At 49.8% G+C, this 12,102-nt stretch overlaps 1 protein-coding gene across 2 annotated transcripts in view; it reads left to right on the forward strand.

The window, feature by feature from the left end:
- Positions 1-12,102, forward strand: part of LOC119445595 (aminopeptidase NAALADL1) — a 67,370-nt gene that overhangs the window by 36,672 nt on the left and 18,596 nt on the right. For both annotated transcript variants that reach the window (XM_037709861.2, XM_049663441.1), the window contains 5 exons: positions 1,929-2,012; positions 2,084-2,169; positions 4,137-4,339; positions 9,747-9,810; positions 11,980-12,044. In XM_037709861.2, the coding sequence (XP_037565789.1) occupies positions 1,929-2,012; positions 2,084-2,169; positions 4,137-4,339; positions 9,747-9,810; positions 11,980-12,044 (502 nt within the window). The remainder of the gene's footprint in view (positions 1-1,928; positions 2,013-2,083; positions 2,170-4,136; positions 4,340-9,746; positions 9,811-11,979; positions 12,045-12,102) is intronic.

Genomic DNA, 12,102 nt, shown 5'->3' on the forward strand with positions numbered 1-12,102 from the left:
TAGGCATCGCTCGCTAGATTGGTTTATGACTGCCAGGAGCGAGAACTGGGGTGCGATCTTGTACGCGTTCCAAAATGGAACGGAGGCGGTCCGTTCATTCGAGCCGCACACGATTGGTCAATTTGAACCGTGAGCCGCACACGATTGGTCAATTTGAACCGTGACGATCAAATTGACCAATCGTGTGCGGCTCGATGGAACGGACCGCCTGCGTTCCATTTTGGAACGCGTACAAGATCGCACCCCTGGATTACCAATTTTATGACGAAGAAGTGATGAGGCGCCTGTTATATCTTTTAAAGAAAATTGCCCATAACAGAACACGCGCTTAAAGTATAGAGCCAAGAATAGCCGATGTACAACACTTCAGCCTGACTCACTCTTCGACAAAGGCTGGGCGAAATGTCAGGAACTTAACGACTCTCTTAAGCATCAGCGTGTTAGCAAGGGTGCGTTAAGGCTGGAAAATAACATTACTTATTTTTGTCTACGCCTCGTCGCTTACGATACCTTTAATAAAACAGTGTTCGTCAACTGGGCAGCAGATAACTAACGCCAGAGACACAGGTGAATGTGTGCAGGGTACTGTCAACCTGAGGGGGAAAAGTTTTGCCAAGGGAGAGTCGTCGAGCACGAGTGTTGTATGCCCTATGCCCAGCCAGTAGACAAGTCGTCGCAAACAGGACAATTTTTCACAAATACAGCGTATGTTCCAAACAGTGCTCTTTCTTGAAAGGTTGTGGTCTCCTCGGGCCATAAATATCAAGTAACGAAGCATTACTTACGCGCGGAGTAATTTTATTTCTGCACAGCGTTTCATCTCAGCGTGTCGATCATGACTTCCTCGCCGGCAAGGGGAAGTCATCCATGAGGTGAAATCGCCCCTTTCGATTCTTAGTGACAGCATGACAACGTGATCTCCTTAGGGCACGTACGAAAGGGATAAAAAAAATCAGGGCCCTTGTTTTAACTTCATTCCTCGTCCCGTTATCTCTCCCGATTTGGTTTCAAGCGATCATTTTTTCGCACCACTTAATCGCTCTTAGCAGACTGTTCTTCAACGATGATTGGTGGACTGAAAGGAGCAATGCATTTCTGCGTTCAGTACCAGCGGCAGAACGTTTCTTATGTTGTATGCGAACAACAGCAACGTTTTTTTTTTAACGCGGGAAGGAGTATTGTTGAACGTACAATATTTAAATGCGTTTCTACTTCAGTCTCTATAATATGAAATACAGATAAAATTCTGCGCCAGGCGCTGCTTTAATGTCACATAACTGGATTGGAAATGCTGCTGCGCAGAAACTCGCAGTCGACGCATAGAGTCGCTTCTGCACGTAAAGCGAGCTCTTCGCATTAAGCGACGTTGGCGAAATTGAAATTCGGAGCAGCAGAAGTGCGACAATGCGTTACAGGGGAGCAGAATCCCGGCAAAAGCGACACCAGCCACCACATTTCTATTGCCGAATGAAATAAAGAGGTGTGCAGTACGTATATACACTTATATGTAGCTCTGCATGCAGTGACAAGTTTAGAGTGGGTTGTGAATTGAGATGCGCATCCCTTCAGAGAAGTGCAACACTATCGTGCACAACACGAACAAAGGTGAGGTAGAACGATACGGCAGAGTGCGAAGACTGCCCGAGTTAGATTGTTCGCCAAATAACTATTGATTGAGTCTTCTTGTGGCTTCCCCTTGGTCATGTGGGTCGAGCGAGTCAGCCTGACCCCACCTTACCATCGCAGTCCTATTGGGCTGGCTAGATCTGTCGTAACCCCGTCTGGGTCGCTTCGTTCCAAATGACGGCACTATATCAACAGAAACTGTTAAGCAATGCTTAGCTGTACTTATGTGCTCTCGTACCTAGCCCTACCATCTTGTTTCTATGCTTGCGTACTAACTCTGCCTTCACTGTTCTGTTGTGTAGATCACTCGAAGGTCCCGAAGCTCCAAAGCACTTCCGTTTAACGGAAAATGTCACCTACAGGCTGGGAGACGCATCTCCTGACAGGTGCGAGGAAACTCTCCGAATTAGCTATAACATTCACTGAGGTTATTATCATGCTTTCTTGTGGTGCGCAGGCTGGTGCGGCTGCGAGTGAACAATATGTTCACACTCGCGCGGATAAATAACGTCATCGCAACACTGCGTGGCTCAATCGAACCAGGTGAGACAACAGCATAAATGAAATGTGTGCAATTGTTAATAAAGCACACTTTCCTTTAGATTTATGAAATTATACGTATGACATTTGTGACTGTTCATCTTTATCATTTTAGTTCTGCACCTTGAAACGATTAAAAAGAATTCGCTACCATCAGATTAGTTCGTTCGTTTAGTTCGCGTTGTAGCGAGAGCCAGCGCCAATGTTGTGGAGATGAGTTTGCACAAGGCTCACCCTATAGGAGCGACGGTCAGGAAAGAGCACGATGCTCCTCTACTCCGCAATGCACATAGGCGCTACGGCAGGGTTCGTCGACTCTCCGACACAGCGCAGAGAAGGCTCCAGAGTCAGTTCGCCAACAGACAACGGTTTATTCACCCAAGATACAGCACAGTGCGACAGTCACGGCACTTAGCGGCAAAGGATCACCGGAAGACCGATCGAGTACGCGCGCCCGCTGCGCTAGGGCTAACCAGTGTTGTGCCATGCTACGTGCCTATGATCGAGGCGACGGGAGCTCTCACGTCTGCGCGACCAATCAAGAATTCAACGCGCGGGGAGACTTCAAAAAGCACCCATCTTTGCCGCGGCGGAGCAATAGACGCGTGTCATTTCAAGCGGCACCAAGTCTTCCCCCCCCGTGGAAAGAAGAATACGGCGCGGGCGACGTCAGCAACCGCCCGTCTGGGTCCTGTCGACGAGGAGTTGCCAGGGGGACCGCGACGACTGACCACTCGCCCCTCAGGGTCATGTCGACGAGTCGCCGCCAATGGGATTTAAGGAGGAACCGGCCCATTGTTAAGCCAGAGAGTCGCCACCGGCCGCCCCGTCGGTCTGGTGCGCTCTTACCAGCTCTTACTGCTTTTACTAGCTATCACCCGCTAAGGGCAGCTATTACCAGCTATTACCTGCTATTCCTGCTATATCCGCAAATATTTGTACATATTGTATAAAGCTTTCGTCTCCTCTTCGCCTGCTTCAAGACTCCGTCTCTCGTCCCCCGACCCCGAGTCGCAACACCGGGTAGCGGTCCACCAAGCGCCAGAACGAGGAGTCGCGAGAGCGAAGGTCCCACGTAACCAACTTGTTGCGAGCCTGTGAGCATCTGCCACGGCGACGAAGCGCTCAGCGGAAGAGAGCTCGCGTGGAGAGGGGGGAGAGGGCGTCCGGGGGCCGCCACTCGGGTGGCCAATCAGGGGGCGTCCCGGCGCGGCGGCGTCCCGGCGACGCGTTATCGCGCGGCAAATCAAACCCGGGAGGGAGAAACACGGTTTGTGCGGGAAAATAGGTCCGGCGCGTTAGCCGTGTCTGCCATGTTGCCGTTACGGCGACGGTTCCTGGAGATCGAGCTAAGCACACCGCGCGAGCTGGGGTCAATTTGCTCGCTGCCGCTGGTGCGCTTTCTCACTGCAGCGTTTTGGCGAGTTTCCGCTGTCATCGAGCGAGATGTGCTCATGTTTACCCGCACGCGCGTGACACCGTGCTTGTTTTAGTTAGGAAACGATATTTACAACTTTACACGGCCGATAAAACTACTATCCCTACTTCGTATTTCATAATTCGTCTACCAATTTGTTATCGCAATCGATGCATAGCCTTTCAGGCGAAACTCCGACTTTTTTTCTTAATGCATTAGCATTAGGAGTGTCAAAATATGAAAGAGAGTATGTGTGTGCAATGTAGGCATCCGGTCAAATGGTAAAGGTAGAGAGAGGATGGGAAAGCTTAAAAAAGCGTAGTGCGTGCTACGGTGTGCTACAGACCACCGCCAGTTGCACGTCGCTCTTCGAAGAGGCAGGGCGTGCGTCCAGTGAGCTCCCCCTGAGCAACATTTTGCAATGTCCCGAACGCGGTTTAAATAATGGATCCGGTACCTGAAAGAGGTGCGACGCTGTGCTAACGCATTTCTCTCGCATTCATCGCCAAATCTCCACTGAATTATTATGGTCGTTTTTCTTTTCTCATTACAGACCGGTATGTGGTAGTGGGCGCCCAGCGGGATTCATTTGGCTTCGGCGCGCTGCAACCGGCGCCCAACACGGCGTCGCTGCTCGCCCTGGGACATGCGCTGGGTAGCCTCAAAAAACGGAATGTGAGGCCCCGGCGTAGCGTGCTGCTGTGCAGCTGGGCGGCGGGCGAGTACGGACAAGTGGGCTCCACCGAGTGGGTCGAGGCAAGTGCGCACCTGCCCCATGTATAGACCATTTAAGCGTGAGTGTTGTGATCGTGCAGTCCGCTTGCCTAGACGCACACACATCTCTTTAGTTGCCATTAAACACATTTCTCGCTCCAAGCATATGCACTAGTCAGAAAAATGCACTGGTAACACAGTACTGTAGCCTACATGCCTGCAGTAATGCGCTGTCATGCTTTTCCTGACTGGCAGTCCGAAAAGAATTTCACCTCACTGATTGAGGCAGTCATTCACAAATGTGTGAATAATTAGCAAGATAACGGACTGGTTGCAACCTTACGATGAATGGAACACTTACTTCTCGATTAAACTGCGGTTTCCTTAAGCGGCTTTTCCCGGTAGCAAGACGTATGCTGCACTTACAAGTGCGTGTGGCCACATAATATTGCTGCCGTAGGAATTTTAGAGCGCAGCTCTTAGGCGCCCGTTCTTGCGGCGACCGTCAGCGTAACCGAGCGAACGAGCACAACAGCGAAGGATGAAGCAGTAACGAGGAACGCAGCGGGGAATGAAAGGCGGCGATAGCGAAGAGCACGCGAGGAGGAGGGTGTGGCGAAAGCGTGAGAAGCGTAGTGCCGCTCGAGAGTGTTCTCCGACGATCGCAGCGAGATGGCGCCAGTGTACCTCGCGTCGTCTGTTCACTTCATCTTTCTTCGGTCACTGCTTTTCGCTAACAAATGTTAAACGTCATCCCTCGATGCACGACGCGCCTGCATGTATGAGACGTTTCACGAATGTTATCGATATTTTTATCCGTTGGCTGCTGTCACCAAAGCCTTTTTGTAATCTGACTGTATGTGCGAGGCGAATTGTGTAGTAGTTTCTGAAAGCCCGGCGTTCACCAGCGATTTCACTGGGACATTCGACGAGTCATGTATAAAATCCGACGCGCTTGACCTGCAGGTTAGATCTCCGACGATCGCCGACTCTCCTCGCCGCTATCGTTGCGCTTGAGTGTTAATTGTATTGCTGGGCACAAGTTCGCCCAATAAAGAGTTAAATTTGTAAATAACTGTTTCGACACTATGTCGTTCTTCACTGACACTACCACGTGACCATATAATCATAATACAAAATAGTGTCAGCCAGTTCTTTCTGAACAATGAGCGACGAAACCGATGGAAGTGCGTCTGCCGCAGCTGCTAATCGACCTACCGGAGCAGAGGCTGAGCGCCGCCGCCGAGAGGACCCTATCGTTCAGAATGAAATTCTTTGCCACAATATATCGCCAAATCAAAACACCTAAACAGTTGTGCTCAGCATTCGCATTAGGGAGTCTCGTAATTGTCGGTGATTTTTTTCTTCGCGGTTTCCCGCGTTTCAGGAGACGTTGCTGTCTCTACATGTCCGGCAAGCGCTTTTACTATAATCTGAATCCGTATTCGATAGTTTTTCAAAGGGACACTAAAGGCAAATATTATTTCAACGTGGAATGGTAAAATACGATCACAGAAACCTCGAAACGGTGTATTCGTGCCAAGAAAATACTTATTTTATGAGAAAATTGCGTATGAAGCGTCCGCGTACCTCTAGCGCCATTCGAATCGCCCGCCCTCCCGAACGAGGAGTGGTGCCGTCATGGTCTCATAGTGACGTTGTCCCGCCGGTGAGTAAAACGCCCCCCGCAGACGGCGCTTCGGCTTTTTTGCGGAAAACGCAGACGGGCGGTCAGAAACAGAGCCAAGACAGAGCCAACGGCAGTGCGAAAGCGGAAGGAAAAGCTTGCGCCGAATTGTAAACATGATGATCGTCGACGCTCGTCGCAATGGACCTTGGTGACAACACTGACAACAACACATTGGCTCGCGATGCTAGGCTCGATTTCAGCGATTTAAGCTCCGTTGAGCATGACATGCTGTTGGGGGCTCACGCTGCCGTCGTCGTTGCGTACTACGACGGCGGCCTCGACACCGGCTTTTCCGAGCGCGAGAGCAGCGAGGCCAATGCGACGTCGGGCGACGAAGCTGGTCACCGTCTGGACGTGCCGTCGCGCGGACCGTTGGGGCATCCCGCGGCATCACGTGGACCGTGGCATTCTCTGCTGCTTCCAATTTCAAGTGCGAGTTTAGCGAGCGAGTAATACCAGCGCAGCACTACGCGATAACGGACGGAACTACTGAAACTCGAAAGCGCGCGGCGCAGAGTCGAGCGAAAACGAAACCTTTACACCACCCATGTCGTTATCAAGGATAACGCCACGAAGTAATTTTATTGCGATAGCAATTATATGGACACTTCAGCCGGATTTCTGCCGTCGGCGTCGCCGTCGCCGTGAGGTTCCGTATAGATAAAATTTTCGCCGCGCGCCGTATGCCCGAGCGGAAGCGTGCGGGGACGCGCGCTATCACGGAGAGCGAATGCACTCAATCTCCCACGCGCAAGCAAGGAAGCGGGAAGCCAGCACCGGAGGGAGCGGTGGGGGGGGGGGGGGGGGGGCGCACTTCTACTCTGCCAAAAACCGCGCTCGTCGCTCGCCCGCACCGTCTCTTATCTCCACATGGCTCTGACTTTATGCGCCGTGCATTCGCCGCTCAGTTTCCGTTGAAGCGATAGACCGCACGTACCTTCGCCCGCTGCGGCGTATGCGCTTGCTGCCAGCGTTTTGACAGTCGTTGTCTGCAGTCATTCAGTGTGATCTATTCATGTTTGTTTGTGCGCGCTCACACCACGCTTGTTCATTCAGTTAGTAATAGTCGCGCCACATTTTCCAACGCACGCTACACATGCAATGCTGCCCGGATCGGCAGTGCAGCGCTACAGGTTTCTCCCTTCGCACGCGCTGCCCACGGGAAGCACTTCTCATCAACATCACCGTTTAACACGCGCCTTCTCGTGGTCATCGAGTCTCTCTTCATGTCGGTCTACTTACGCCGCAGCACACCTGCTTACTTAATCAGCTCATGTTTACTACAAGTCATATTGCTACCAAAGCCGCTCACCTTACTTCGTATGACATTGCTGTGTTGCTATCGCATTCATTGCTTCGCCCTTAGGGCGAAACTGTGACATTTTTTCTTAAGCATCTAATAGAAATAGGCAAGTAGCATTTTCTTCCGTATTATAATCCAACGAAATTGTTTTTAATCCGAGTGGTTGAGTACTAGTGACAATTTTTTTGAGTGCCTTCGTCATCGGGTAAGTACCTGAATGTCCCTGGGGAGTCTCTTATCGTGTCCTGCATTTACCTCAACTTCTCGATTACTAAAGCCCTGTTAGCGACTATGTTCGCTCTTAGACGTTCTAGAGCATTACTCTATCACTTTAACTTGACTTTTAAGCGAACCTTTATAGGCTCACAAGTGTCGGCGGCGGTGGTGGTGGTGGTGGTGACGGCGGCGGTGTCACGCTGAAAAGTGGGCCGATCCTGGCGGTAGTGAAGAAAAGGTCCAAGCTCAATGGCGCATACCAGGGACAAAAAGAGAGAGAAAGACAAAGAGAGAGTGAGAAAGAGAGAGAAATAAATAAGGAGAGAGGGAAAGAGAGAGAGAGAAATAGAGAAAGTCACCACGAAAGTCAGGGAAAGAGAGAGAGAAAGAAAGAAATAGAGAGAGAGAAGGAAAGATAGAGAGAGAGAAATGGAAAGAGAAAGAAAGTCACCACGAAGGTCAGAGAAAGAAAGAGAGAATGGAAGGTAGAGAGAAAGAGCAAGAAAGGGAGAGCGAGAGAACGAGAGAAAGAAAGAGAGAGAGAAAGAAAATCACCACGAAGATCAGATACACACGCGACAAGCTTCGCTGACCCCCATTTTCTCGACAGGGGAAGGGCTGTTTATTTGCCTTTAATGTCCCTTTAAAGCCAAGCTTTATATGGCTTGCCGAAACTAAAAAGCGTCTGTTAGTCGCCTGTGCACAGAAAACTATCAGCATTGGCTCGAGCGTCGTCTTCTTCCGCAGCTGGCTCGTTGGCGTAACTCGGGTTGCGCTCGTGCTGGGCACGCGCTCATGCCACTGCTCCCGCGTTCGTCGTCATCTTCCACAGCTGGCTGTGTTGCTGCTCATTCCAGCGTAGAATTTCACTTCTCTTCTGTCATCGTAATGGGGAGGCCGCGCTTACGGGGGGGGGGGGGGGGGGGGGCATGAGCCTTTCGTTGTCGTACGTAACGGACAAATTTAATTTTGAAGCAATTTCGAAGAATGGCAAGGCGCAATGGCGGGCGACTGCTGCTAACCACGCCGCCGAGCAAACTCGAGACATCGAACGCGAGCAACGACGGCGCACTGCGGGCATACCGTCAGTGACGTCGTTCTCTCCGTCGCAGCCGAACGTTTCTGTAACCTCATTAAGAAACACAAAGACGTAACCAATAATTGCGAAATTCTTCAACGAACCGTCGGGATTAACCCAGTGATAAACATCGGGGCCGCACGTTTCAGCTTCGCTGGTTAACTATCAGTACGGAGTGCTTGGCGGTGATTTTTTTTTGTGGAGGGGGGGGGGGGGGGCGGCATAGGGTCATTTTCTCATCGACCACTTGTGTCTCATTTTCTCATCTCGCGCGCCACTTGTGTGAGCGACGGTGTCGGCGCTGAGATAGAAAATTGTGGACGTCTGCTCAAAACAGTCCTCTGGCTTGCTTCGGTAATTTACGGCACAACAGGCAGGTATTTCAATAGGAGAAGAAAATATGCCTCATTACTATGCAGGCGAAATGCCGCTGCAAAGTCGTGAAGCGCCAACTTCCGGGGCTGGCTTCTGTCGAGGGCGTTCCATGCGCTATCCAACCCCCTTTATAGAGATCAGTGGACGTGACCAATGTGCCTTGAAGTGCGCGAGTTTGACAAGTGCGTCTCCTTTGAAACACCATTAAGACAATTGTAGATAAGCGGACAGTAGCCTGTTTTTCTTTTTTTTTTACACAGGTTTGTGTTTTGTGTCGGTGTGTACACGGATATGCAGTGGAACACCATGGAATGAGTGAGAACGTCTGGGTCTGTTTCAAACGCCTGCGAGTTAAAATATAACGGAGTGTTCTCGTCGCTAGGCGACTGCGCGAAGACGAGCTTTCTGATTTCATAAGCTGGTGCAAAGGCGGCTCGCTGTGAAAAAGATCGCGGACATCGGGAGTCATTAAGGAGTAATTTGCGCATATTTGGACGCAATCGGGTATTCAGTGCCGCCTAATTGATACTCGGACAAGACAGAATCCGTTGTTTGCCGATGAACGAGTGCTGATAACTACTGATGAATAAGTACTGATAAATACTAACGTGTTGATTGCAAGTTTCACATGCTGTACGGCATTAACGGCTTTATCTATCGTGGGTAACTGAGCAAATCAATCTGGTTTATTCAGTAAGTTTGCCTGTTTTATCCTGATTGATTTTTTTATTTGATGTTTGTGCGAGTGCGTTAATTGCGTAACACCTTGCTGTTTTTCATTCTGCAGCAACACCTGTTCGAGCTTCATTCACGAGCAGTCGCCTATATAGATATCAGCGAGTGTGCATCCGGTAAGTATTAGTGAAATTACAACAATCCTTCGCACATTGCGCGTTGTTTTCTTGAGTTTTGAAGCACTATAGCGAAATCCAAGTCGCGGTAGTGCCAGATATGCGGTTCTTGTTATGCGGCGTCCAGTGCATAAAAGTGCGTTTGACAGTGGAGTCGTAGCTCAGTCGCCAAACTTGATGCGAATTAAACATATATGGCCAATGCTTCCCCGAAAGGTTTGTGAGTTTTCTATCGGCGCCCACGTAAACCAAACGTTGAAATTTACCTAAATCTAGCATATATGTGCGAGAGGACATCTGTTGGTGGAGGTAGCATTCATACCACATTTAGAACATTTGGTTCCTTGGTCACCGAAAATAGCCCGATGCGTTCAGTACACTGGTGGTGCGCAAAATATCATGGAGTGTTTTGGTGTAGCGTTACCAGTAGCGCCATTACAGCTCCGCACTTGGCGGTTTTGCCAAGCCTAGCTAATCCGCTGGTGCCACTAGTGGGCAGGGCACGGATCTGCTAATGCGGGTCAAGCTTGCAAGTAGCTTGAGCGTTAACATAGGGCGCATTAGGGCGCCACTTGCCGCCACAGATGGTGATGACACGACCTACAACATTTGCCGTTTCGTTAAAGCATTGGCAGGGAATGTCGAAAAGCTTTGATACACAACCCTGTCCCCTCCGCTGTCTCAATCATCGCAATTTTCCCACTTTTCCTGACCGCGGCTGCTGCTGTCTTCTAGCTGAATAACTCAAACTGAAAAGCAATTGAATTACGTGCCCGATTGTGGCTCGGTCTCCCAGCTCAGCAGCTCGATGCTCTAACCATTAAACTACGATCTCACGTATACTTCTATCGTGCCAATGCCAAGTCGCGACGAAAGTTGTGCAAATCCAACGCAGATCTTGGAATATATGTGAAGCGGTGAATCCAATGCTATAAATTTGCATATTTAATTGGGCCGTGTGTTTTTCCCAAGGGCCAATGAAATGGGCAAATTTATAGCATTGGACTCACGCGTCACACGAAAGCTTCGTTTCAAATATATTCCAAGATCTGCGTTGGATTTGCACAACTTTCGTTTAACTGATAAAATGCAGGAGTGTGCTGGTCTGGTTTTGGTTGGTACGTCATCAGGACGGGAACAAACAACGTTAGGACGAGACGCAGTGAGTACGACAGACGAGGCGCTGAACTAACAACCAAAAGGCGTTTAACTGGTTGTTAGTTCAGCGTCTTGTCTGCCGTACTCACTTCGTCCCTACTAGCGCTGTTTGTTCCCGTCCTAATGATAAAATGCGTTCAAAGGAACCTTATAGAAATGAGGTCACGTTATAGCCGTCAATTAAGATTGAGTGTCTTGGAGGTAGCATCATAGACTTTTGTCGAATTTCGTAGCGTGCATTGACGTCCAGCGAACGTGCCAGTGGATGAACATATTCCCTCTGCCACATGTGAACAGTTAAGCCGGACGTTGCTTCACTGGCCACGGAACGCGGGAAGAAAGGGGCTAAAAGGACGACGTGCGGCTGACTGGTATGAGTCAGACTGGGCTAGAAAATATAAACTTTTTGCGTAACGGCAGAAGAGCGATCGAATCATATGCGCGGCTCCCGCATGCAAATCACAGAGCGCGCTTTCAGAAGCACGTTGTTGCCCACCGAACGGCCACATCGCCGCCCTCTACAAAGTTAGTTTTGTTTAAGGCGGTTGTGGTAAATTTTAATTCTTTGCGGCTTACGATCCGTTTTGTCGAAGTGTTCTGCAAGCACGACTGGACATAAGACTGTAGGGGTCGCCGTCCTGGAAGCGGATCATAATACGGATCATTTAACGATTAGTTGCAAAATGAGGCAAGTTTTCTTTCAAGACAGGCTTTCACTTACCTCCGAGATGCCATTTCGCGATGTTGCCAGGGAAACCAACGTTCCGAAGAACAAGAAATTCAGGTCATATTAAGACTGAAACCATTCACACCGCAAAACGACAAGAACACACAGAAAATATACACGGACAAGCGCTTACTATCAACAGACAACTTTATTGAAAGCACACGTATAAATAAGCGACGATGCACGTGACAAGAACCGAAAAATTGACAAAGTGAAGACACAATTGGCACGAAATGACCATAACAATAATAAAGTTTGAAGCATATTAAGACTGTTTCTCGCAGGTGGGCGATTGGTTCCGAAGGCGTGCCCCTCACTGGAGAACCTTGCTGTAGAAGCAGCCTCACGGGTGAATAACCGCTCACATGACAGTTAGCAGGTCCTGCACTGTGCCCGATGCCCTGCTG

Source organism: Dermacentor silvarum, chromosome 3, assembly GCF_013339745.2.
Source record: "Dermacentor silvarum isolate Dsil-2018 chromosome 3, BIME_Dsil_1.4, whole genome shotgun sequence".
Classification (NCBI taxonomy): Eukaryota; Metazoa; Arthropoda; class Arachnida; order Ixodida; family Ixodidae; genus Dermacentor; species Dermacentor silvarum.